Raw genomic sequence first — 23,842 nt, forward strand, 5'->3', positions numbered from 1 at the left:
ACTTCGCCCACAGTGGTGAGGATGGTGTATTAGGATTCCAGGTAGGGCAGAAATGATTTTATTTAACATGCAGCAGAACAAGGGCAGCAGATTGGTATATTGTATACAGCCATTTGTCACAAAGCGGTGACCTCAGTAGTAACACTCAGAGAATTTTGATGTCTAAAGCTTATTATAAAGGTATATTTCCATATAGTAATTCCACAAACCTTCCCAGGGCTGCAAGCAGCTGGTCTCTGGAAAGCTCTTGGATTTCTTCCGTAAGTAGTGAGATTGATTCACTTTTGATCTGTCCTAATGAAGCAGTGAAACCTGCTTGCTCAAGACGGAGGGGAAGGGACATAGTAAGGAAACCTGGCACAGTGCAGGGAGGGATAAGGGAGTGTGGTCTGTGCCACTTTTCCCCAGAGATGGCTCTGTGCCATCCAGCTGAGCTCAGGTGAACTGTGTGCTCTTTCCTCAGCTGGTGATCCTTACTGGCCTGTTGGCCCGTGAGGCCTAGAGTCCCTGGCCCAGTTGTACCTGGTGTATGGAGCAAGTGGGACAAGCTTTTTAGAGCTGAGCACTGTTGAAAGAGGGTCTGGTGACTCGATTTGAGCATGGCCTCTAATCTCACCACCTCCAGACCCCATATCTCGCTGGCAGCGGGGGATGGTCAAGGTTCTTGGGCAGCAGGTACAGATAGAAGTCTAGTGCAAACTGCCTGAGCCTGAGGCCTCCAGTTCCCAAACATATGCCACACCACAGGCCATCTGGTAGGAAGAGGGGGGGGCCCAAGCAGGAGGACACAGGGTGATGGGAGTTGTTCTCCCCTTCGGAGACTCGAAGGGCAGAAGAGCAGTTTATTTCATGCCAAGCAAGAGGTAGTGAGTAGGATGGCCTGTTCCCAAGGCAGGAGGCACACTTTCCCCAGAAAGCTCCGAGTACCTGCTTCCAGAGAAGGGGAAATACTGCTTCTCTTCCATTTTCTTGTGTATCCCTAGTTTTGAGTGTCACAAGGCCAAGTTCTGTTTCTGACAGGCTAATTCCCCATCTTACTGAGATGTCCATAGGACACAGCCTGCCACCACCAGAGACAAGCACACAACTCATCACCCAGTGGCCGTTCCAGGATGCTGCTGCCCACGGAAGGCAGAGCTGGAGGTGCAGCAGTGTGCCAACGTACTCGATGCCCAGGACTGTTGAGGACCATGGGGCTCTGCCTACCTCCCTGGAGATGGGAGGAGTCTGCCAGCAGGGGAAGCACAGAGTAGTGACGTGGGGCTGAGGCCTCTAAGGGTGTGAGGATGTGGTCCTTGAGGGAGAGCCCCGAGTCTCTTAGGGACCTCCCCCCTTATGGCATCAGGATGCCAGCATGAGGGGGAAAGCCTGCTCCGGCCAGGGCCATAGTGCGGAGTCTGGGGCCACTCCCCACCCCTGACAGTACGTGGCCACTTCAAGTCACACAGGTAGACAAAAATCAGGTCCTTTTAGGGGGCCAAAGGAGAGAGCATCACAGCAGCAGCCCGGCTCCCAGCAGCGATGCCCAGGGCCCCTGCTCCATATCCAAGCTCCAAGCACTGTATCCACGATGTGGAGGATGACTGGACCAGGGAGCCCTCCCTCCTGTCTCGCAGCAGCCTGCCTGGCTTCAGTGTGATGACAGAAAGTCCTCTGGGGTCATAGGTTACCCCACTGCTCCACGGGAGGGAACTGGTCCACCTCGCCCACCTCTGTGCTCAGCTGCTCTCCCAGGGCGAAAGTCAGCCTATACCGAAGCCTCGCCTTCTCCTGTGAGGGACAGAGGAGTTAAGACATGACCTTAGAGCTTCCCAGCCACTCGTCCCACTGTGTCCTCATTCAGTCATTCAACCCCAGGCAGGGGAGGGACACGGCGAGTGCTGCAGTATCTGAGCACTTCAAAAGCGGGGGCCGAGGGCCTGACTGGGGCGGGGGGCTTAGCCAGGGCTTCAGGCCGAAGCCGGGTTCTAGCTCACCTTCAGCGGATTGGCCAGCAGCATGACCTGGGTGATGGCTGCAGGTGGCTGGATGGGGCTAAATGGAGACAGCTCTGTCCCAGAAGGTGGCTGTAACTTCACCTTCATCGACTGAAGAGAAAGAGAAGCTCTTTTGAAGAGCATGGCAGGTGCCCCTGAGCAGAGCCTGCTAGAATCCCAAAGGACACATGCTGCTGCCCATGGGCCTTGGGGTCCCTCAACACAGTGGGTTGCCAGGGGGTACCTTTGGCACGGCGGCCTGTAGCACGATGCTCTTGATAGGCAAGGGAGCTGTATTCAGCATGGACACCACCACCACGAGCACGTCAGGCCGTCCAGGCGGACACTCCTTGGCAAAGTGGAAGAGGATGCGGAAGCCATTTTTATCATAGGCTGTCACAGGAAGGGCGCTGCCTGTAAGCAGAGATCGGGTGGGTGTGGAAGGAGAAACCCCACAGTGCCCTGAGGGGAGGGTGTGTGGCTGGCCCTGGGCTCAACCTGTGGCCAGCAAGCTCCCTGAAAGAATCAGCCAGAATCCCCCCATCCCCCCCCCCCACAAGAGAGCACGGTGGCAACAAGCAGAGGCCGAGACAGCAGGAAAACCAGTCACATTTGGCTCTAAGAGACCGGGGGGCAAGGAGAGCCTGGGACCACCCCTCTCCCCGTATCACTGCAAGCTGTGGGCCCCGCCTCCCCCTCCCACCCCAAGGTTCCCACACCTACTTGGCTTGATAGATTCCAGGGGGACGTGGACACTGGCCAGGGAGAGCTCTGGCCCCTTCATGGGGCTGCCCTGGGACTGGAAGGCAGGCGGCTGGAAGAGAGGGCTGCCAGGCCCTGGGGAGAAGGGGAGGAGAGGCCTAGCAGTGGTGCTGGTAGGGATCAGAGGGGAGGTGGTAGCCCCAGGAAAGAAGATGGAAGAGACAGGTTTCACCAGGCCTGAGGTCCTGAGAGGCAGGAAGGAGGACAAGGCGAGTCAGAGACCAGGGGCAGCTGCTGGGCCAACCCTCACAGTCCTCCAGGGCACACGGCTGGTTCTTAACACCCCCACCCATTTCCAGAGTCCAACCAGCAGACCCAAAAGGAACATCCCCGGACCCTCCGGAGCTGCTTTCCAGTTCTGCCAAGTCCATGCCCAGCCCCCCCGACCCCCACATATCCCACTCATTACGCTCTGGTCTCTTCAAGAAGACGATCGAGGGCCGCTAGCTGCTGCAGGCCGCTATCCCCCAGAGCGGAGCCGTGGTGCCCGACGGCTGTGGACTCAGCCTTCGGGGCCGGGGCCGGGGCCAGTCCAGTCGGGAACAAGAAGGAGCCTGCTTTGGGGGCAGGAACACTGGCTGGGACCACAGGAGCCGGGAAGGGAGGAGGCAGCGGGGCCTGGGAGCTGCCCGCAGAGGGTGCTGAGGCCGGGATGAGAGGCCCATCTGAGGGGCTGCAGGAAGCACTCCCAGGCTTGGGGCTGCAGAAGTCCAGGTCCGGCTGCTCGTTCTGCTCGGAGAAGAAAGTGTGAGTGAGCTAAGGGCAGGGAGGGCTGTTGCAGTTGGTGGGTTTAGGGTCTCCAGCTGGGGGCCCTACCAGGACCCCACTGCACTAGCAGCCCTCTGAAGGGCTCGGGCCCGTCCTATGGGATCAGTGCTCTCCAGTGCAGCTGGGGCAGTGCTGCAGCCAACCACAGTGGAGGATGAGCTGGGAAAGAGGAAGTCTGTGGAACTGGTTGCACATCTGGTGCTGTCCCTACCTGGAACAGGGACCACTGGCTGTTTGCAGCTGACTCTTTGGGAGGAGCAGTGGGGGCTGGGTCAGCAAGGCCTGGAAACAAAAGATGACAAAGGTGAAGGGGCTCTGGCCCTGGGGTAGCCCCGTTCACCCCTGAAGGGTCACCTGACAAAAGTCGCTGACAAAAGGGTGACAGGTGGGGACAAGGTATTTTTCCAGGTAGCCTCCAGAGGGAGAGGGATGCTCTTCAGTCCTTTCATCCAGTAGGGGAGGCCTCCAGGGGAGAGGGGACAAAGCAAGACCGTGCACCACGGCCATTCTGGAGCTTGTGCGCACACTGGCCTGCAGGCCTGAGCGCACTGAACATGACCCTCCTCACACCCGAAGTCCCCTTCCCTGGCCCTGCTAAGTACGTGAGGCATTCCCGATTCTTCCCAATTCCGCACGCCCTTCGCTCTGCTGAGCCCATCATGAGAGGCCCTTCACAGCCTCCCTCCAGGACGCACCCAAGCAGAGCAGCTCCTCGTCCAGCAGGCAGAGGGCATTGCTTGTGCTGTTGGGTCCCTCGGAGGCTTCGCCCTGGCCGGATGAGTGGCTGCGCCCAGGACCCGAGGTCTGGGGGGGCGGAGGGAGGATAGGGATGCCAGAGGCCGGTGGGGCAGGGGCTGGGGCTGACGCGGAGGATGAACTGCCTGGTGTGTCCAACTCAGCCAGGTCGATGAGAGTGCCCTGGTTCCTAGGGTGGTTTCCTGGAGGGGTGGGAGAAAGGGGACACGAATGACTGGGGGCCACTCTAGTGGCTGCACAGCAGGAAGCAGAACCCTGACTACAGCCTCCAGCCTAACTAATACTGAAGAAAAGCAAGCAAAGAAAACCCTATCCATAGCTCCTGGCCCCTGGGGAGCTGGAGGAGCCCCCGGAAGGGCTTAGAATTCCCTTGGGCCGCGTGGGATGACATGCGGGTCACGCACTCATGGCTGGCTGGTGGGGCCTGGGGCTGGTCTGGATGGGTCCAAAATGGGGAACTAGAACATTTTACCTTCCGCGTCTGGCACGGCTGAGTTGGCTATCTCACCATTGATAACCTGCCCTTCAACAACTGTTTTGTAAGAGTTGATGACCCGGGAGAGGTTGTCACTGGCCTGGAGGATGTCCCCTAGAGCAGAAAGAGGTACTTCTCACTCTTGGCCATGACACTCCCCCCACCCCCCTGGCCAAATCCAAATTCCTAGGTCATCCTTGTCAACTATTCTTTGACTCACCCAAACTATTGTCATTGTCCTCTGTCTCACTGGCTAGTTTGAATAATGTCCGCCTCTTATTCTCACACCGATCAAACAGCTCCTGAAAGAATCCCAGACCTTAAAGTGAGCTACAGGGTCCCCTGGCAATGATCTAATTCAGTGTCCATGTCCAGAAAGCCAAGGGCTCCCCTACTGCCCAGTCACTGGTGGCACGGGGCCCTGAGGACGCCTTTTCCTGCTGCCAGCTTCCACCGCGCCGCGTCACTTAGGACATCTGCTTAGAACCAGGAGAAACAGGTCCCTTCCTGCCCCTGAGGCCGGCATATGGCTCATAATTCAGAGAACAGAACCAAGGACTGAAGTGCAGCAGCAGGGGCACGTGGTGGGTGTCTCTGCCCAAATGCTGCTGAGGCAGAAGGCGCGGGAGAGAGAAGTGAGCCCCAGGGGTGGGTCCGCAGAGGCCCCAGACCCGGGTGTCCCCACAGCTCTTCTGTCCTGAGTAGGTTAGCGACAGCAAGTGTAAAGGCGGGGTACCACCCCCAAACCTGGCTGCTATGCTGATTAACAAGAACAGCAGGGCAGGGACTGGGCACCGGCCGGCTCGCTTTCCCGGAGCGCGGCTCTCCCAGGGATGCGCCTACCTTCATGAGCTCTTTATCGGCCTCCGAAGAGTCCTCTTTGCTGTAATGAAGCAGCATCTCATTGAGCAGCTTTACGTTGTTATTAACCTCCTCTAAAGTGTGCAGACGCTTGGTCACCTTCTGGATCCGCGCCTCATCCTACAGCAAAGATGATCGAGGAGAAGAAGTTTAACCAGACTCATCCCACTGCCCCCGACGCCCCACAGCAAGGATCGCACCAGAGAATGTGAGCAAAAGCTAGTCCCAGTGGAAGCTCCTTTTAATGCACGGCTCTTGGGAACCGGAAGGCCTCAAGTCTCAACCTGGTCTTTCTTTTAAAATAATGGTCTGCCCCCAGCCCTCAACTGCCCCCGACCGTGCTTGCTCCTCTAATCCGTTCTACGCCCCCAAGCTCCAGGGCGCCTCCCGCTCTCTGGCCTCGCGCTGGGGGAAGGGACTCTTGCTCTAGTCGTGGGTTCCTCCACCCCAAGGCCCTGGGCCACTTACTTCCTTCACCATGGACTTGATGAGCTTGTTGGCCTCTTGTAGGTCATCTGGGTTTTTGCTTTTCAACAACTTGGCTAAAAGCTGGAAGAGCAGGTACCAAAGGGAAAGGGAAAGGTAGTACCCCAGCTGGAGAGACCACAGAGGAACCGGGGCTCCCACAGCGCTGAGCGAGCCCCTCCCCACCCTCCCCATCCGAGGATGCTATTGGCTGGGGTGTGCTTTACCTTGGATTTCTCCTCATCATCAAAAACAGGATTCTTGGGACGAGGTGGTGGAGACGGGATCAGCGTCCTGTCCACAGGGATCAGTGGGTCAGACTGCACGATGCCTGACAGGAACACAAGGGGGGGCAGAGTGCTGGCTCACACTGGGGTCATTCTGATGCCTTTTCTCACACAGCAAGGCAAGGCCCATCCCTGGGATGACGGCCTGCCAGGGGTCAGCCCATCAAACCGCAGCTGAGCCCTTCTTGTCCTCGAGAGGAAGAAAGGGATGGCAGACACCCCTCGTTCTTCCTGGCCTTAGCCAGCCTTTGGGGCTGCTTTAAGGCTGAGGGAAGGTAAGCACATACCCTGCCTCTTCAACATGTGGTAAGCATCCTTGATCTTGGTTTCTTCCGGCAGGGCCAACGTCCAGCTGTAAAGCAGCTCGATAACCTTGGTCTTCACTTTCTCAGACACCCTGTCCCCTAGGTACTAAGAGGCAAAAGGAAATGGGAAAACCTCATAACGGCCGTCCAGAGGCAGGAACCGTGGGCATGAAAGGTTGCTAGTCTGCTCCAGTCTTCAGGCCTACCCCAAACCAGCAGGTGTCAGGTATGTGCGACGCAGTGCGGGGAGGGGAGGAAACCACCTGTGACAAAGCTGTCTCAGGGATACAGTCTGCTCAGGCAGGGGGCCGGGAGCCTGCCACTGCGTTTCCACGCACAATCTCCCAGAAACAATAGCATTTTATCTCAAAGGAATTAATAAGAATGTCTTAAGTATGAAAAACTGCTCCCTGTGCTTTAAGTGGTGCCCAGAGCAAAAGCCACACCAGCGAGCCACAGAAGCTGAGAAGCTGAGCCTAACTCCCTAAGACGGACCCAAGTGACCACCGTCCCCAGGAGCCCTCCCCACCTGCATGCATGCGCACCTGCTGCCACATCACCTCTCACAATCAGGCCCGGAGTCCATCAGAGGGCTGCCCGCCCCTGTGGCCTCCTGGCCCCTGTGCTGCCCTCAGGGCCTAGTCCCTAAGGCCCGGACATGGACAGCTCTCTAAAGACAGCTCTGTGAAGCCAGTAAGATGGGGGGCGGGGGGACGCAAAGGAGTTCCTGAATGAGGACGCTGCCCCGACTGACCTTTGGAGAGACGACTTTGATTAACTCATTCAAAAACCGGAACTTTCCCACTTCGTTATGAAATCTCCTTCCACAGTTCTTCATGCACGCCTCCAGCACCTGCAGCCACAGGACGGGGCGCTCAGCGCGGGCCACCTGCATCGCAGCTGGCGCTCAGCCAGGCCCTGCGCCGAGGCGCGCTCCACCCGTGTTCCCTTCCTTGGCTTTCGACTCTGTCACGCTGGGTTTTTCAGCCACGCCACTACTGACGCGCTGGGCCGGTCATTCTTTGCGTGGAAGCCTGTCCTGTGCATTAGAAGATGTCTAGCAACATCCTTGGTCTCTACCTGCTAGATGCTAGTAGCACCCCATGAGGTGACAACCCACTGTCTCCAGACACTGCCAAATGTCCCCTGGGGAGCAAAAGCACCCCCAGCTGAGACCCACAGTTGTAAGGCCTTCGCTCTACAGTGAAAACAGGTGTGCATGTGCGCCATCCACAAGCCCAGAGTCCTTTTCCCACGCCCCGAATGAAGTCAGGGGAGAGCCCCGGGGGTCCTGTGGGCGCAGCTATGCTCTGAATCCTCTAAGACCTGCCGGTTGGTGTGATGCCTTGAGTAGGAACGAACATTACTGTAGCTACAGAACCAGTTACGCTCCCTGTACTCTTCTTCAGTTGGCCAACTCTTTAAACAGCAAGACAGCTCTGTCAGCATCTCTGCATGAAGCCATCGTTGAGCTCCACCCTAGGCTCAGGGCCCCGGCCTCTGGCTCCCGCCCTCAGTCACAGCCTCTCCCACTGGACCGGCGGCGGCCCAGCCCGCAGCGACCGCACCCCGGGCCTCTCTGCAGCCTCGGTGCCTCACGCAAGGGCACACACATTTGTGGCGCAGTTTATGGAACACGTTCCAGACACTGGTATCAAGAACTTTCCGCTGCCATAGGACGTGAGCCCTGAAAGCCTCTGAGAGCCCAGGGGGTGCACGAGGAAAGGCCTGGGCTCGTTAAAATCCACCGTCAGAGCGAAACGACCTACCGTTAGCGCCTGGACCGCCTCCCATTCCTGTGGAGACTGGATCTTGTGGGCCAGCAGTCGGACGGCGATCTGCGGCCTGCAAGGAAGCAGACCACGCTTTCAGGCACTGAGCCCGGGGCTACGTGCCTGGCCCTCCTTGGCCAGTCTGGACTTCTCCGGCAACTCTCCCGCTTGCCCCCTAATTCCCTGGAGACTCACCCTTCAAGCTCTTTGTTGATCTGATCACAGAAGCCAATTATGTATTCCCAGTCCTCCTGGCGGTTGGAAGGATTGGTGGCCTTATCTTGGGACAGAGCAAAGTGGAGAACAATTGTTATAAAGAGCAAGGAGGACATAATGGAGGGCTTTTTTAGGCACTGATATGCAGCTGAGTTTGTTTCCAGGGGCGCCTGGGTGGCTCAGTCGTTAAGCGTCTGCCTTTGGCTCAGGTCATGATTCCAGGCTCCTGGGATCGAGCCCCACATCAGGCTCTCTGCTCAGCGGGAAGCCTGCTTCTCCCTCTCCCACCCCCACTGCTGTGTTCCCCCTTTCGCTGTGTCTGTCAAATAAATAAATAAAATCTTTAAAAAGAAGTTTGTTTCTAAGTTTCTTCTCTGATAGAGAACCCTCAACAGGTCAGTCTAGTATTTTGAAAGTCATAAATGACAAGGAAAACAAATTCTCAGCCTTGTGAAATTTAGAGTAGACCATGATCAAGAGAACAAATTACAGGGGCGCCTGGGTGGCTCAGTGGGTTAAAGCCTCTGCCTTCGGCTCAGGTCATGATCCCAGGGTTCTGGGATCGAGCCCTGCATGGGGGGGGGGGGCTCTCTGCTCGGCAGGGAGCCTGCTTCCTCCCCTTTCTCTCTCTCTCTCTCTCTCTGCCTGCCTCTCTGCCTACTTGTGATCTGTCTGTCAAAAAAAAAAAAAAATCTTTAAAAAAAAAAGTTTAAAAAGAGAACAAATTATAAACACAAACAAAAATCTTCAAAGATACCCATAAAAATGTTTAATATAACCAATAAGTGTAAGTAACTCTAGTTTTATAAATATAAGTTATTAAGCAAATAGGGATGATCAAGAAGTATCTCCTACAGAATCTAAAACCAGATTAATACTTGATAAAAAATAACACACTTAGGAAACTTATTTCCTACATACCCTTCAAAAACTTTTACAAGGGGCACCTGGGTGGCTCAACTGTTAAGCATCTGCTTTCAGTTCAGGTCAGGATCCCAGCATATTGGGATCAAGCCCTGTGTTGGGCTCCCTACTCAGCAGGAAGCCTGATTCTCCTTCTCCCACTGCCCCTGCTTGTGTTCCCTCCCTCCTGGTCTCTGTCAAATAAATAAAATCTTCCAGAAAACAAAACAAAACAAAACCCACAAACGTTTTCAAGACCTAACTTTTCTTAATGCTTTAAATGTTATTTATTTATTTATTTTTAGAAGATTTTTATTTATTTATTTGACAGACAGAGGTCACAGTAGGCAGAGAGGCAGGCAGAGAGAGAGGAGGAAGCAGGCTCTCTGTGGAGCAGAGAGCCCGACGCGGGGCTCGATCCCAGGACCCTGGGATCATGACCCGAGCCGAAGGCAGAGGCTTTAACCCACTGAGCCACCCAGGCGCCCCTGTTATTTATTTTCTTAAAAGGGCGGGGAGAGAAGGGGAAGTGGGGAGAGGGACTGAGAGAATCCCAAGGACGCTCCACCCCCAGTGTGGAGTCCAATGCAGGGCTCGACTGCAAAACCCAGAGACCATGACCTGAGCCATAAACAAGAGTAAGTTGCTTAACTGACTGAGCCACCAAGGCACCCCCTGCGTTCCATGTCTTTTTTAAACTGCATTTTAAAAAAAATATTTATTTATTTATGAGAGCATGAGAAGGGAGAGATCAGAGGAAGAAGGAGACTTCCCGCCGAGCAGGGAGGCCGATGTGGGACTTCATCCCAGGACTCCAGGATCATGACCTGAGCCAAAGGCAGTTGCTTAACCAACTGAGCCACCCAGGTGCCCTAAACTGCACATTTTAAACGGAGCTAATATTTACCGTGCCTCTACCAAACACCAACCATTGTGCTGTCTGTCCATGGGATTGCAGAAACAGAAGCTGAACGAAAGTATTCAGCACCCTCAAGTCTGAATGGGGTTCTATGATGAAGGACGAAGGCAAGTGCTGGAGAGTTCTGAGGATCGTGGAGGGTTTAAAAGCCAGGAGCTCAGTGTCAAGTCTCTTAGCATCTGGTGTGGGTCCTCCTTCCCCTGTTACCTCCAGAACCTGTGCTAAGGAGGACACCCCCCACCACCACCGAGGGTGGGTAACCGTGTTCCCATCTCTGATTCACATCTTGGGAGTCTGCCTCTTCCAGAAAGCACCCTCAAGCTGTTTGCTAAATTTAGGGCTACAGGTTCAGAAGACAAATGGGAGGCTGAAGGCGTATATCCTTTTTAAATACCCACGCTCCTGCAGCTGTCCCGCAGCGCCGAAAGCAGGGCCACGGAACCCTGGAAAAGCCCCTCCACACCAATGGCATCGTCAGAAGTTCCTGAATTCTGATTTCTCGTGACTGTTTTCTTAACTTCCTTTTTCCTGACATCAAAAATCACTAGCTCCATGAACAGATCCTAACAAGGGCTCCCAGCGTCCTCCCCTCCCCTCCCCCCACCCCCATGGGGCTCTGAAGCACGACAAGGCAGCAGACGCCACCCTGAGGCAGAGGGAAGGCCTGCAGTGTTTCCGCTCCGACTTCGAGAAGATTCGGACTGTTTGGTTCCTATTTGGAGGAAAAGGAAAGTATCTGTCCTCAATCTTGAAAAGAGAATTAGCAGGCCCTTTAAAATGTCAAGCTAGGAGGGAAGCAAGGTTAATTCTATCAAGAGTGGCTCTTTGGGAAAAAAAAAAAAAAAAAAAAAAAAGAGTGGCTCTTTGGGCGCCTGGGCAGCTCAGTGGGTTGAGCCTCTGCCTTTGGCTCAGGTCATGATCTCAGGGTCCTGGGATCGAGTCCCGCATCGGGCTCTCTGCTCAGCAGGGAGCCTGTTTCTTCCTCTCTCTGCGCCTACTTGTGATCTCTGTCTGTCAAATAAATAAATCTTTTTTTTTTTTAAGATTTTATTCATTCATTTGACAGAGATCACAAGTAGGCAGAGAGGCAGGCAGAGAGAGAGGAGGAAGCAGGCTCCCCACCGAGCGAAGAGCCCAATGCGGGGCTCGATCCCAGGACCCCAGGATCACGACCTGAGCCGAAGGCAGAGGCTTTAACCCACTGAGCCACCCAGGCGCCCCCAAATAAATAAATCTTGAAAAAAAAAAAAAAAAAGAGTGGCTCTTTATTGCCACAGTGACCTACAAGCTGTCACCTTCCAGAGGTCCCATGTTTCTCCCATTGGTCGACGGATACCTTCTCAGGTGTCGGCGAGGATTTGTTACTAATCCCTACCTTGCTTCAAGTTCTCACGTGACATCAAGAAGCTGAAGGCTACAAAAACTAAGACGGCCTGAGAAGCCCCACCTTCCCCGTTGCTGCTCTTACTATTTTGTGAAGAGTCACATACCCCAGGCTGTAAGAAAAAAATCACACACTCTCGCCTGCAATGTTCGCGACCCAAAAGCAAGGTACAGAGGACAGCATGGACGCGGCTGCCCCCACACCCACCTGAGCAATGGGCGCTCACCCAACGCGCTCCCCCAGGCCTAAGTCTGGAATATGTCCACTTCTTTCTCACTTGTGCTCAACTTCTCTAGAGCCCCACTTCCTTTCACCTTGATAGACTTTCCTACTGCAACTCTGCGGGGAGCTCTCTGCCCACACGTGGGCACAAAGAGCCCTGGTTTCAGGAATGGCCAGTCCGAGTTCTGAGTATCTCCTCCAGCTCTCCAGCTCACAAGCACCCTTAGGAAGGGGAGGAAAGTCCTGGGGATAATTCCGGGTAATTCGATCCCTCCAATTGCCCATTGCCTCCCTCCTGCAGATGCACACAACTTTCCACCCACTCAACATGCTCCATCACCTGGCAGAGAGGTGACAGCATCGCCTCCCTTGTAAGCCCCACATTCTAGAACTGGCTCTAGGCTCTACTGACTCAAGGTTTGTATTTTCAGGTCTCTCCTAAAAGCCGTGTTTTCTCGTGTGTCTGTGCCTCCAGATTCCCGGCTCTCATTTTCAGCTTAGTTCCATCAGTAGCCTTGACTGTAGTAGGGCCTCAAAAGGTAAAGCAGGGTTGGTTCCAGTAGGGCCAGCACTGGCTCCCTAATCCCAACACGACTCAGACACTTCGCAGGTGACAGAGTCTATGTATCACATGACTTAGAGAGGAGCAGAGGCAACAACACTGGATGGAGAGGAAATCAAGAGGCAGCCTTTGCTGCTACGGTCTTGAACTGAGAGACTTCGTCACCAAGTCTTTGTTGAGCACCTACAGAAAATTAACTACACAGGTCAACTACTCTGTACAATACTATCCAATCAGTCAATAATGGATCTAAAAGAAAACGAGTACACAGCACACGAGGCCATGGTAGGCCACGGGACCGCATGAAGAGTCCAAGACTCAGAGCCTACCTTTGGGCGCTTATGCTCTTCTGGTGCCACTTGTGTGAAGTAAACAGAGCAAAAGCTTAAGAGTGTAATTACATAATTTGGATCAAAATGAGTTTAAAAACAAACTCATTACTTCTCTTTCCTGACTTCCTCATTTCTATAAATGGTGCTATCATTCAAAAGCTCGCTCTGCCCCCATGCCCAGGCATCCGGATTTGAACCCCCCATTGCTGACTCCTTCCTTCTCACCCACTTCCAGAAGCCCAGGGTCCTTTCCTTCTCAACGTCTTTTAAATCTCTCCCTTTCTTACCCCTGCCCTCACGCCTCCTTACTTCCTCACCTGCTTCCAGAACTTCTGCTCCTTGGCATCCTATACAAAACCCCTATACTGATCCTCCTAAAAACATGGATTTCACCAGGTACAGGAAGAATGGGGACCTGATCTGATAATTGTCTAAATTTAAACTTCTTGGGCTGGAATTCAAGCTTTTCCAGAATTTGGTTCTAACTTCCCAGCTTTCTCTCCCACCACACTCCTACAGGAGCTCCCTAAAGTCATCAAGAGATAGTCCGTGGCAAGGAGAATCTGGGATGGGTCTTAAAGTATTTAGTTGAGCAAAGGGGAACAGGGCTTCTGGGGAACGAGAACGGAGAGTGCTGAGGGAACAAGAACACCTGACTTACCATAGCAAGGAGACTCTCGGAAAGCCACAAAGAGGCGGCAGTAGGTGTGCAGCGGTGAACGACCGGATTATACAGAAGTGCTCTTCTGGGAGCAGAATGCAGAGTGGACGGAGGGGAGGTAGGGAGACACCTGAGGCACTGAGCCAGCTAAGGCTTCTATAATAATTCTGGCAAACCATGGAGTGACAAGGACCTAGACTAAGATAGTGCTAAACCAAACACTGGTTCATTCAACTGATAAAAGTTCAAGCCAATAAGTCCTAAGAACTGTGAAGGTGAACAACGGGTAAGAATGGAATCTTAAAAAGAAAAAAAAAAGGAAAAAAGAATGGAAGGAATCTTAACACCACCCCTAATGTCACTTTAACTAATGGGGAAGATCAAAGGCCAGTCTCTCAGCTCCAGTGTCTACAGATCCCATACCACTCTCCGACTCACCACTTCCATTCTCCCTCAAAAACAAGCCCGTCCTTCTCCTATTTCAAAATATAACTCTAAACCTAGCCTACTAAACTCAGCTTAGGTCAAATTACTCCAACGTCCCCATTACTATCTATGAATCAAATCGATTCCGGTGTAGTTATATCTGGTTGGATGGCACTTGGGCAAGTGGTTTGATTACAGTCAGGGTGTCCTCTTTTTGCGAAATTGTGACCAGTAGTACCTACTTCCCGAGGATATTTGATGAATGAATTAAACGAATGTCTTTGGAACACTCTGAGCTCCTTGGAGAAGAGTTCCCTGTACACGGAGGACTTTATGACCTGCCTGCAACTGTAGATTTTGCAAACATAACCTAGGTTCAACCCCCTGAAGGGGGTTTCTTATTAAGAAAGGTCAGAAAAAAAAAGAAAGGAAGAAAGGTCAGGCCATTGGAGGAAAGAGCCATCACCTGCAACAGCTCTGGATCTTGCACAAGGCCGTTTCCAGGCATCCTGTCTTAACACTCCGTCTAATTTCTGTCTTCACTTAAAGAGGCCTCCAGGGGCCTCTTCTAAGCCCATAAGAAAGTTAATTTATTAACCCTTCAGCAGGGTACTGTGTGCTAACAAGGTCAACACGTATTTCCTTAATAGCAGTATGAATTAGCAATTAAAGCAATAGGCCGCTGTGACTACGGCACTAGGCTGTGTTGCTCAGCTTTGGTCGGAATGTTACCTACAAATGACTAGCAAAGATGTTCAAGTGTGTGTGTCCCCAACACGGACATCACCAAACCTTGGACACCGCAGGAAAAGGGTAGAGCTGTTCTTTATCCCTTTTTGGATTCTTCTACTTCAAACATTCTGCCTGCGCGAGGCGGCCACTTGTCAACTACAAGGTCACAATTCTGAAGCCGTGTATGCTCAGCGGCACCCACCACTCCCGGAGTTTTGGCCCAAATCCTGAGGCGCTGGGGCCCCGGAGTCACGGCGGCGCACGGCCCCACCACAATCTGCCCAAATCGCCGATGCCGTGTCAGCCGGAAGCACTTGGCCGCCGCTTCCCCGGAGCCCGCGAAGGCCCGGACTGGACCCGAGCTCACGCCGCCGCGCGCAGAAGTGGGAGGTGGCGCCGGGCGGGGGCCGGGACGCCCTGCTGGGGAAGGGGCGTGATCACGGAATGCTCGCGGCGAGAGCGAGCCCAGGCGCAGGCTGCTAGGCGACGCCGCCGCGGGCCCCTGAGCGCGGAGGGGGGCGGAGTGGGGCGGAGTGGGGCGGGGAGGGGGCTCGAGGGCAGACAGAAGCGGCCGCGGCTACTCACTCAGCCAGGACTCCAGACTCTCCCCTTCCGCCTCCGCCATATTGCAGCCGCCCGGGCCGACCCAGCGCCCTCAAACCTCGCGAGAACCTGTGAGAGACGAGCCGGGGCGGGGCCTGCATGGGGGCCTGAGAGGAGAGAGCCGGCCCGCCTAGGGTCGCGTCGGACTGCGGCGGATAATGAGACGCCGAATGTTTCCTTTTGGCTCTTGCCTTTCGACCTCGGAGTGAGAGACTCTTAACGCCCGGATGAATGCGGTGACGCACAGATTTAGGACCCTGCGTAGCCTTTCCCCCGTCTCCCGTCACTCGCTCAGGCACGCCCAAGGCAGCCTTCCTGGGGTCCTCGTGGCCAGTCAAGATGGCTGCCCCCGCGGGGAAGGTTGCGCGAGGGTGGTCGGTCCTGCCGCTGGGCCTGCGGAGTGCTGTCCCGCGGCTTCCAGGGTGAGAGGGCGGTAGGAAGCTGGGGTGCCCCTTGGGACTTCACGGAGAGATCTGTAGGGAAGGAAAGGGCCACAGTCAGACCTGGGGAGAACCTGGAGAGAGCCTGCGGGCCAGGATACCTCGGTCCAAAGCTCTGAATTGGCTGCGTGACTTCGAGCCAATGTGAAGGCGTAGTGATTGTCCCCCCGCCCTACGGGATTCTGAGTCGAAGCTGAAAGCGCGCCCTTACCAAAGAGCTCAGAGCTGAGATTTTCAGGGGGCGGGAGGCGGAGATGCTTAGGCAGGGCGCCTGTGCTCTGGTTCAGGAACCTTGCCTTACCGTTGGCACTTGACGAGAGGGAGACTTTCCTGGCCTGTGGGGGGAGGTCCTCCCACCTCGTAGGACAAGAGCCAGAATTATTGTGTTCAGGTTTGCCCTGCGGTCTCCGTGCCTCTCAACCCGTCGGCGGGTTGGCCAACATGCCCATTATTAAGTCAAGCCTTTTCACTTGTGGAGTCAGCTTTTGCCGGCCTCTTCCTCCTCCCCCCTCTCAGGCTAACCCAGGTGAGGTGGAGCCGCTATAGTCCTGAATACAGGGATCCACGGACTGACAAGGAGTATTACCGCAAGCCCTTGGCCGAGCTGACCGAGGAGGAGAAGTGTGAACAGGAGCTCAGGAGGACTCAGCTTATCAAAGCTGCCCCCGCAGCGAAAACAAGCTCGGTGTTTGAAGACCCCGTGATCAGGTTAGATGGAAGCAAACATTTTTGTTCCAGGGACTGGGACTGTACCAGGGAGGGTCTACAGTAAGGACTGGGATACAGCCTGGGAGATCTAAGCATTTTGTTTTTCTACTTGAAGTAAATTCATCAACATGATGATGAAAGGAGGAAACAAAGTACTGGCCAGATCCCTCATGACGCAGGTAAATAGCACGTCTCTCCTGTCTGCTTGCTCATACCTTTGTCCAAGGCTCTTTCAGTTTAGCATAAAAAAGAACAGGTTCATATACTTGCCATTAGAATTACCTTCCCAGTGTGGGGTACCTGGGTGGTTCAGCGTCCAACTCTTGATCTCAGCTCAGGTCTTGGTTTCAGGGTCGTGAATTTGAGCCCCATGTCAGGCCCCACGCTGGGAGTGGAGCCTACTTTGGAAAAAAAAAAAAAAAAAGAAACAGAAAAAAAAATTACCCTCCCTGGGATACCTGGGTGGCTCAGTCAGTCAGGTGTCTGCATTAGGCTCGGGTCACGATCCCAGGGTTCTGAGATGGAGCCCCACACTGGGCTCCCTGCTCAGCAGGAGGCCTACTTTTCCCTCTCCCACTCCCCCACTTATATTCCCTCTCTCACTTGTCTCTCTGTCAAATAAATAAAATCTTAAAAAAAAAAAAAAAAAAGATGAGGCACCTGGGTGGCTCAGTGGATTAAAGCCTCTGCCTTTGGCTCAGGTCATGATCCCAGGGTATAGGGATCGAGCCCCGAATAGGCCTCTCTCCTCCACAGGGAGCCTGCTTCCCTGCCCTCTCTGCCTGTCTCTCTGCCTACTTGTGATCTCTGTCAAATAAATATGTAGAATCTTCAAAAAAAAAAAAAAAGAACTTTGCCTTAGAAGTGTTGAGAGAGGGGCCTCACTGTCGTAGAGAAACAGGGTGACAGAGGAGTAAAGGGCTAAGTACTAGTTGAGCTGGATAAACCCTTCAGGGAACCTGGGGCCGCATCTTCCAGTGTCTATCCCTTTGCAGACTCTTGAAGCTGTGAAAAGGAAGCAATTTGAGAAGTACCATGCTGCTTCTGCTGAGGAACAGGCAACCATCGAATGCAACCCCTACACCATCTTCCACCAAGCTCTGAAAAACTGTGAGCCTGTGATAGGGCTGGTGCCCATCCTCAGAGGTGGCCATTTCTACCAGGTGAGCGGTCAGGGCCAGAAAGCAGGGCTCCCTACCCATGGAACGAGCTGGTAGTGGTTGGGTGGGGAGCACTTGGGAGTGGGAGGGCCCAGAGTTGGGCTAAGATTGATCATTTTATAGGGACCAGGTTCTGTCAGGATCCACCAGCCCCCCCCCCCACGCCCCCACCCCTGCTTCCATTCCGTCCGCGATGCTGTGTTGTAAGTTGTCAGCTTCTCGTGGTGAGGGACGTGTACAACTCATTTTTGTGCACCAGCATCTAGAGTAGCACTTGACCCATAACTGGTGTTTTGTTGCCGTTTCTTGAACTGAACAAGGCTCTCTCCTGGCATTTAATTCTGTGTCATTGTCATAAGCCAGTGTTCTCGGCTTCTGCTTTTTTAATGTAAACTTCATAAGGGTGGAGACTCATTAATGTTTGGGTCCCTAGTGGTACCTGGCACATAATGGCGGTCTAGCAAATGATTCTGGACAAGAGGGGCTTGTTTTTAAGCACCCCTCATCTGAGTTGGCTGAGTCACCCCAGCTTGATGGGGCTTTTCCCAGCTGATGCTCATATCAACCGGGCTGAGCTTCCATTTAGAGGTGAGAGAGGTCAGTGCCTAATGAGCGTGTGCTCAGTGAATGCCTCTGCTAACGGGTGAGGGCCCCCAGGGCTGCGGGGGACTCAAGGAGAAGCCCGGCCCCTCAGGAGTGTTGTCAGAGCTGGCCCGGAGGGAGCCTGTGGCTATTCCTGAGCTCAGGGCAGAAGGAGGCTGCCGCCCCGACAAGGTCTTGGACTGACTTGACGACCTTCTCCTGTCCAGGTCCCTGTGCCACTTCCCGACCGGCGTCGTCGCTTCTTGGCCATGAAGTGGATGATTACTGAGTGTAGGGAGAAGAAGCACCGGCGGACGCTGATGCCGGAGAAGTTGTCACATGAACTGCTGGAGGCTTTTCACAACCAGGGCCCTGTGATCAAGAGGAAGCACAACATGCACAAGATGGCCGAGGCCAACCGTGCCCTGGCTCACTACCGCTGGTGGTAGGGGGAGGGGGCGGCACTCTGCTGCAAGAAACAGTGGGAGCCACTGTCACTGTCAGCGAAAAACCCTTATGGGTGAAGTAGTTCCTTTTTAAGGGCATGCAGGCCTTGTAAGTGGGGGGGCAACATATTTATGCTCATTAGTCCTTTCTTTGGGGGCTAGAACTTGCTTTTCCTGTCCCAGCTCCTCATAAACCGGGAACGTCTCAATTTGGATTTCCCCCAGGAACTTCAGGCCCGTCCAGCTTCTCTTCCTCTGTTCAGGGTAGAACTTTGGAAGATATGAAAGGAAGCAGTTTTAATGTTAGAAAAGGTTTATTAGAAAATTCTCGCTCTGAACTGGCGTCGCATGTGTGGTGGTACCTGCCATTTACTAAAATCGACTGGAAATTTGTTTCCGAAGTGGTCCTTGTACAAAATGTATAAAAAGCAGTTTCTGGGGGCGCCTGGGTGGCTCAGTGGGTTAAGCCGCTGCCTTCGGCTCAGGTCATGGTCTCAGGGTCCTGGGATCGAGCCCCGCATCGGGCTCCTTGCTCAGAGGGGAGCCTGCTTCTCTCTCTGCCTCTGCCTGCCTTTCTGCCTGCTTGTGCTCTCTCTCTCTCTCTGTCAAATAAATAAATAAAATATTAAAAAAAAAAAAAAAAAAAAGCAGTTTCTGGTGTGACTTGTGCTCTGCTCCTCAGTATCCCAAAGTATACCACCAGTAGCTATGGGTACCCCTTTTACAGATGGGGAAACAGAGGCACCAAGATGGCTGTTGCACCAGTGGTTACACAGTGCGGTGGGTGGTGGAAGCTGCCTTTCTCTGCCTGGCCCAGGCTGGAGGTGATGGGGGGAGAGGCTGACGGGACAGTAGGGGCAGGTCTGTTTGGCGTCTTCCCTGGTCCCTGAACCCGGGAGGGAAGGTGCTCAGGGCGGGACCGCCGCGTGAGTGGGAAACCCCTATGAGCTGTTCAGGGTCTGGCAGGGACAGTCCTCGGGACAGGCCGGTGCTGCTGGTGAGGCAGCCTGAGCCGGAAACCTAGTCGGAGACCTCGCTGTAGTAATACTTGTGGGCAGCCGGGGTCGTCTTCCAGCCAGCTGCCCGAAATTCGATGATCTCCAGCAGCAGCAGCTGGGCCAGGGAGCTGAGGCCGCTTGGGAGCAGGAAGCCATCTCGGATCAGGACAAAGAGCTCATCCATGCGCTGTCGGTTCATCTTCTCCAGCTGCTCCCCCACGCGGTGCAGCTGCAGCACCAGGCAGTCCACCTGCAGGGGGCGTGGGAGGTGACCCCGGGGTGCACAGAGCCGCCTTTCCGGAGCAGCACTGCTCCAGCTGTGCCTCCTGGCCTGCTCCCGGCACCTGGTGGGCGTTCGCCACATCTTACGTGAAAGGAGACCAGTTCGGAGCTTGCCTAAGGTCTCGCAGGCCAGGCTGGATGCGGGGCTTGTCTCCAAGCTGCTGCTTAACCCCGGCCCCCCTCCCCGCCCCACCCAACTCTGTTTCTGGGCCATCTGTATCCACAGCTGGATTCCTACCACAGGTTGGCTTTTCTATTGGGAAGAAAGCCTCTGAGCCTGTAGGTTTTGGCTGCTCTCTGTTCTGAATACATTCCAAGCCTGGCAGCTTGTCCTGGAACTGAGACAGGCCTCGAAGAGCCCCACCAGGCTCGTGCCCTGGGAAGTGACGCTTGGACACCTCCAGGGGCAGCGGGCCGGTATTCTGAGCTGAGCCAGGGACGGCGCACCTCCACAGCTGTCTGAACCCGGGTCACCCACCTCCTCCTCCTTGCTCAGACTGTCAGGCTGGGCCAGCCGGAAGAGGCAGTCATAGACAGGGTTCACCAGGGCCATCATGGGCATGTTGTTCACCTGTGGGGGGAGACCGGGGAGGGGCCAGAGCACTGAGCGGCTGAAGGAGACCGGCTCGGCTGTCTCTGCCTCCCAGGGTGGCTACTGGGGCCTCACCCTCAGGTAGTCAAAGATGTTGCAGATAAAGGTGACGTAGCAGACCCAGCCCTGCAGAGACCGGGCTCGCAGCTGCTCCCGAGCCTGGTACTCCTGCTGCAACCGGTTGAGGAGTCCCCGTCGGAAGACACTCTGGCCTGCTTGCTTGCTCTCGGCCTGTGAGCCAGGGAAAGGGCGGTGAGCCGGCGGCGGGGCGGGGGGCAATGCCGTGGTGACCCCCATCAAGCTTCAGCAGCTGAGCACTGTCAGGTCTGACTCTCCACCTCTGCCCTGCTGGCCAGGCCTCCTGCCCTCCACTGCGGCCTTTCCCGAAGCGTCTCCCCGCTTCTCTACCAGTCCCAGCCCACCTGAATGATGGCATAGCACATGCGTCCTGCCTCTTTACTGAACACACAGTCGTGCAGAGAATGGTCCACAATCACATTGGCCACCTTTTCCAAGTCCACGGCACCTGGATCTAGGGTAGAGATAGGTGGGGAGTCTAGAGCTGCCGAATTACCACATCTTGTCTCCCCTCGCTTCTAAGAAGGATCTGAGATGTTTTTATAAAAGGGCACTCCCGTGATACACTTACGTTTAAAGAGACCAGACTTCCCAGCTCCACTGGGAGACTGATGGCCAGGATATGTGGCTGTTAGAGACTAATCAAAGAATGCTAGCTTTTAGGGCACATATTTCGTGGCACTGGGTTGCGGAAGGAGCACTGAATAACAATGTACTTGACAGCAATTTCAGGGAAGAAAGTGTTCTTACAACCCACGTACAGGAACCCCCGACAAGGGCAGGCTAGGCAGGGCCTCCCCGGCAGGCTTAGCTTGGCATGTGATGGGCTTTACTAATTGTTAGCTGAGTCAAACTTCTGTTCTGAGGGCTGTGGAAGGCACCGATCCAGGACAATGAGTGCATCTCCTCTGCCAAGCAGAGTGCTTCATCCCGTCCCAAGTCAGCCAGCTCTGCACATTCGAGACGGCCTGCTGTGGCGACGCAGAAGCCAGGTCCAGTGCAAGGGCTCAGGAGACGAGAATTCTGTTCTCTGTGCCCCACCCCACTCTCATGGGGACTTAAACTTTAAAAATGGCTTTACTGGCCGAAAGGTGACTCTATGATTCATACTTTCAATTACTGGCCTGAATGTAGCTTGTTCTCCAGCTTGTCCTGACTTCTATTCTCAGAAAGCAAAGGGGCAGGGTTGGTTGGGCATTCCCAGGCTAAGGCTCAGGCCTCCAGGCCTATCCCCTTGGCCCCTTCTCCGCAGCTCAGGGCTCTCATGCTCACCTTTGAGTGCTGTCTTCAGCAGCTGCTGAGTCTCTGCATCAAAAGACTGGATTTTATACTCCTCTCTACCAGGATCCCCCATGACCGTTCAGCCCCAGCAGCTCTTTACTGAGGTGGGCCTAATGACAGCACCTGGGGAGGAGGAGAGGGGAAGGGAGAGGCCTCAGGTGTGCTGCGTTGGGGTCAGGGTTTCTAGTTCTGCAGGCCCCAGCCACGGCTGGCCAGTGCTTGGGACAGGTGCTCCCAGCCAGTCTACTGCCTTGGTTGGTTGGCTGAGGGCCCAGCAAGCTTGGCCTCTCGTGGAGACGGGGCACCAGCCAGGCACCTGCTGCTAAGTTTAGGAACCCCTGTAGCTTCTGAGATTACACGAGCCTAGAGAGGTCAAGGTGAATGTGCCAACCGTCCAGTCTCCACAGGAGGCAGGGATATTCTCCGTTGATACAAAGGTTGGGGTGCGATGAGCTGCGCTGGAGTGTGGACAGGGGCATATCAGACGCTCCCCTTGCCTATGGAAATCGGCCTGGAAACTGCGGCCCCACCTTCCAGGGGACATGTCTGTCCCAGCAAGGTTCCAATCCCCTGGCCGCGACCCTTCCTTCTGCTTTGGTCAGAGTCCTTCTCAGTCCCCAAACCCGCCCCTCCAGCCCTCGGCCTGGCCTGTGTGGGCGGGTGTGGGGCCCCGAACTGCTCCTGTCCCGGCCAACTTCTCCCCGAGAGACTGGTTAAACTGGCCTCCCGGGCGGCGGAAACCCGGCCTTGCCCACTCAGGACTCCTAATTCCTGAGCTGCATTCTGGAGCCTTCCTCTTAAAGAAGAGGGGAGCGGGATGACGCGTCTCCCAGAGGCAGTCCCTGTCGGAGTCCCCTCTCCGCGCGCGATGCCTCCTCCCTGGTCGAAGGACGACCTCGGGGATGTCCAGAACCGGGCAGCTTCCCCGAGCTTGGAACGCCCTCCCGGGCGGGGCACGACAGCCGTCCGGGGTCCCGCGGGCGGGAGAGGCAGAGCCGTGCGAAAGGAGCGCCGGGACCCACCTGCCGGGCCGGCACCGCGCCCGCGTGCCCGGAGGCCACTCGGCGGGCATGGCGCGCGCGACCCCGTCCGCCGCGCCGCAGAGCTGGAACGACCCGCCGGGCCTCGCCGCCGCTTAGGTCATTTCCGAGCGCGGCGCCGGGGCGGGGCCAGCGTGGAGGGGCGGGGCCAGACCTGGGAGGGGCGGGGCCTTCCCGTCAGCGCCACCTGCCGGGATCCCGGCGACGCTCTCTTCGCCGCGTGTGTCCTGGAGGTCAGTGGCGGGGCCGAGGGGAAGGCCCTAGACGTCGCCCCGACCCTGTCCTTACTCGACTCGTCCGCGCCAGGCCGGACCTTCCTCGGCCCAGAGGAAGCCCTCGGTCGCCAGCGGTGGCGCCCCCTCTCCCCGCCACTCTCACGGCCGGGGCTCCGGTTAAAACGGGATCCAAAGAGGAGACTGGGCGGGGCCGCGCGGCAGTGGGGGGCCTGCGGCAGGGCAAGGATGGCTGGAGGGGCAGGAACTCATAGGCGGCGGCCACCTGCCCTCCACTTCCACCCCCCACGCGAGACAAGGCAGGGGGCCCTGTAAGGCCTGGATCAACTCCCCCCCCCCACCCCTTCTCGTACTCCAAATACAAACGGTACCGGTAAAATAGTTGAAAATCAATGAGCCAGCTCTAGAATAAGGACACCCTCCCCACGACCTCCCCCCCACCGCGTTAGCTTGCCGCCGCCGCCAGGTACTGCGAGCAACAAGTGGAACAAGGCCCTGACTCGGTCTTGGGTATGGCTGGGGAGGAGGCGCGGCCGGCAGCTGAGGGCCATCCCCAACACCCGCCCGGCGCTGCAGGAGGGCAGCCAGAAGGGGCTGGGAGGGCGCCTCTTCCCG

The 23,842-nt window shown here is 55.5% G+C and overlaps 3 protein-coding genes across 3 annotated transcripts; 1 reads left to right on the forward strand and 2 right to left on the reverse strand.

Moving 5' to 3' along the window:
* Window positions 1-37: 37 nt before the first annotated feature.
* Window positions 38-15,435, reverse strand: GGA3 (golgi associated, gamma adaptin ear containing, ARF binding protein 3). Its single transcript, XM_080825384.1, has 17 exons — window positions 15,370-15,435; window positions 8,623-8,707; window positions 8,425-8,500; window positions 7,410-7,508; window positions 6,638-6,761; window positions 6,291-6,394; window positions 6,067-6,147; window positions 5,581-5,718; window positions 4,958-5,039; window positions 4,735-4,851; window positions 4,202-4,444; window positions 3,718-3,788; window positions 3,148-3,467; window positions 2,700-2,923; window positions 2,221-2,390; window positions 1,977-2,087; window positions 38-1,770 (listed from the first exon to the last, which is right to left on the reverse strand). The coding sequence occupies exons 1-17, from the start codon at window positions 15,407-15,409 to the stop codon at window positions 1,660-1,662; spliced, it is 2,196 nt and encodes a 731-aa protein (XP_080681510.1). The 5' UTR covers window positions 15,410-15,435; the 3' UTR covers window positions 38-1,659.
* A 27-nt stretch (window positions 15,436-15,462) lies between these two features.
* On the forward strand, window positions 15,463-19,370 carry MRPS7 (mitochondrial ribosomal protein S7). The gene is made up of 5 exons (XM_080825385.1): window positions 15,463-15,809; window positions 16,344-16,535; window positions 16,651-16,714; window positions 17,531-17,698; window positions 18,505-19,370. Exons 1-5 carry the CDS (start codon window positions 15,727-15,729, stop codon window positions 18,724-18,726), a joined length of 729 nt encoding a protein of 242 aa, XP_080681511.1. The 5' UTR covers window positions 15,463-15,726; the 3' UTR covers window positions 18,727-19,370.
* Window positions 19,019-23,789, reverse strand: MIF4GD (MIF4G domain containing). The gene is made up of 6 exons (XM_080825386.1): window positions 22,977-23,789; window positions 21,946-22,077; window positions 21,018-21,127; window positions 20,671-20,826; window positions 20,482-20,574; window positions 19,019-19,971 (listed from the first exon to the last, which is right to left on the reverse strand). The coding sequence occupies exons 2-6, from the start codon at window positions 22,025-22,027 to the stop codon at window positions 19,744-19,746; spliced, it is 669 nt and encodes a 222-aa protein (XP_080681512.1). The 5' UTR covers window positions 22,028-22,077; window positions 22,977-23,789; the 3' UTR covers window positions 19,019-19,743.
* Window positions 23,790-23,842: the final 53 nt, after the last annotated feature.

This window comes from Martes martes (genome assembly GCF_963455335.1).
Source record: "Martes martes genome assembly, chromosome: 16".
Taxonomy (NCBI): Eukaryota; Metazoa; Chordata; class Mammalia; order Carnivora; family Mustelidae; genus Martes; species Martes martes.

Excerpts from the sequence above, each read along its gene's own strand:
- GGA3 (XM_080825384.1), bottom strand. The coding sequence starts at position 15,409 with ATGGCGGAGGCGGAAGGGGAGAGTCTGGAGTCCTGGCTGA. Across the intron at positions 8,708-15,369 it reads GAGTCTGGAGTCCTGGCTGA|ATAAGGCCACCAATCCTTCC; the intron begins GTGAGTAGCCGC and ends CTCTGTCCCAAG. Across the intron at positions 3,468-3,717 it reads GCCAGTGGTCCCTGTTCCAG|AACGAGCAGCCGGACCTGGA; the intron begins GTAGGGACAGCA and ends TTCTCCGAGCAG.
- MRPS7 (XM_080825385.1), top strand. The coding sequence starts at position 15,727 with ATGGCTGCCCCCGCGGGGAAGGTTGCGCGAGGGTGGTCGGTCCTGCCG. Across the intron at positions 15,810-16,343 it reads GCTGTCCCGCGGCTTCCAGG|GCTAACCCAGGTGAGGTGGA; the intron begins GTGAGAGGGCGG and ends CCCCCCTCTCAG. Across the intron at positions 16,536-16,650 it reads TTTGAAGACCCCGTGATCAG|TAAATTCATCAACATGATGA; the intron begins GTTAGATGGAAG and ends TTCTACTTGAAG.
- MIF4GD (XM_080825386.1), bottom strand. The coding sequence starts at position 22,027 with ATGGGGGATCCTGGTAGAGAGGAGTATAAAATCCAGTCTTTTGATGCA. Across the intron at positions 20,575-20,670 it reads ACATCTTTGACTACCTGAGG|GTGAACAACATGCCCATGAT; the intron begins GTGAGGCCCCAG and ends CTCCCCCCACAG. Across the intron at positions 19,972-20,481 it reads GTCTGAGCAAGGAGGAGGAG|GTGGACTGCCTGGTGCTGCA; the intron begins GTGGGTGACCCG and ends CGCCCCCTGCAG.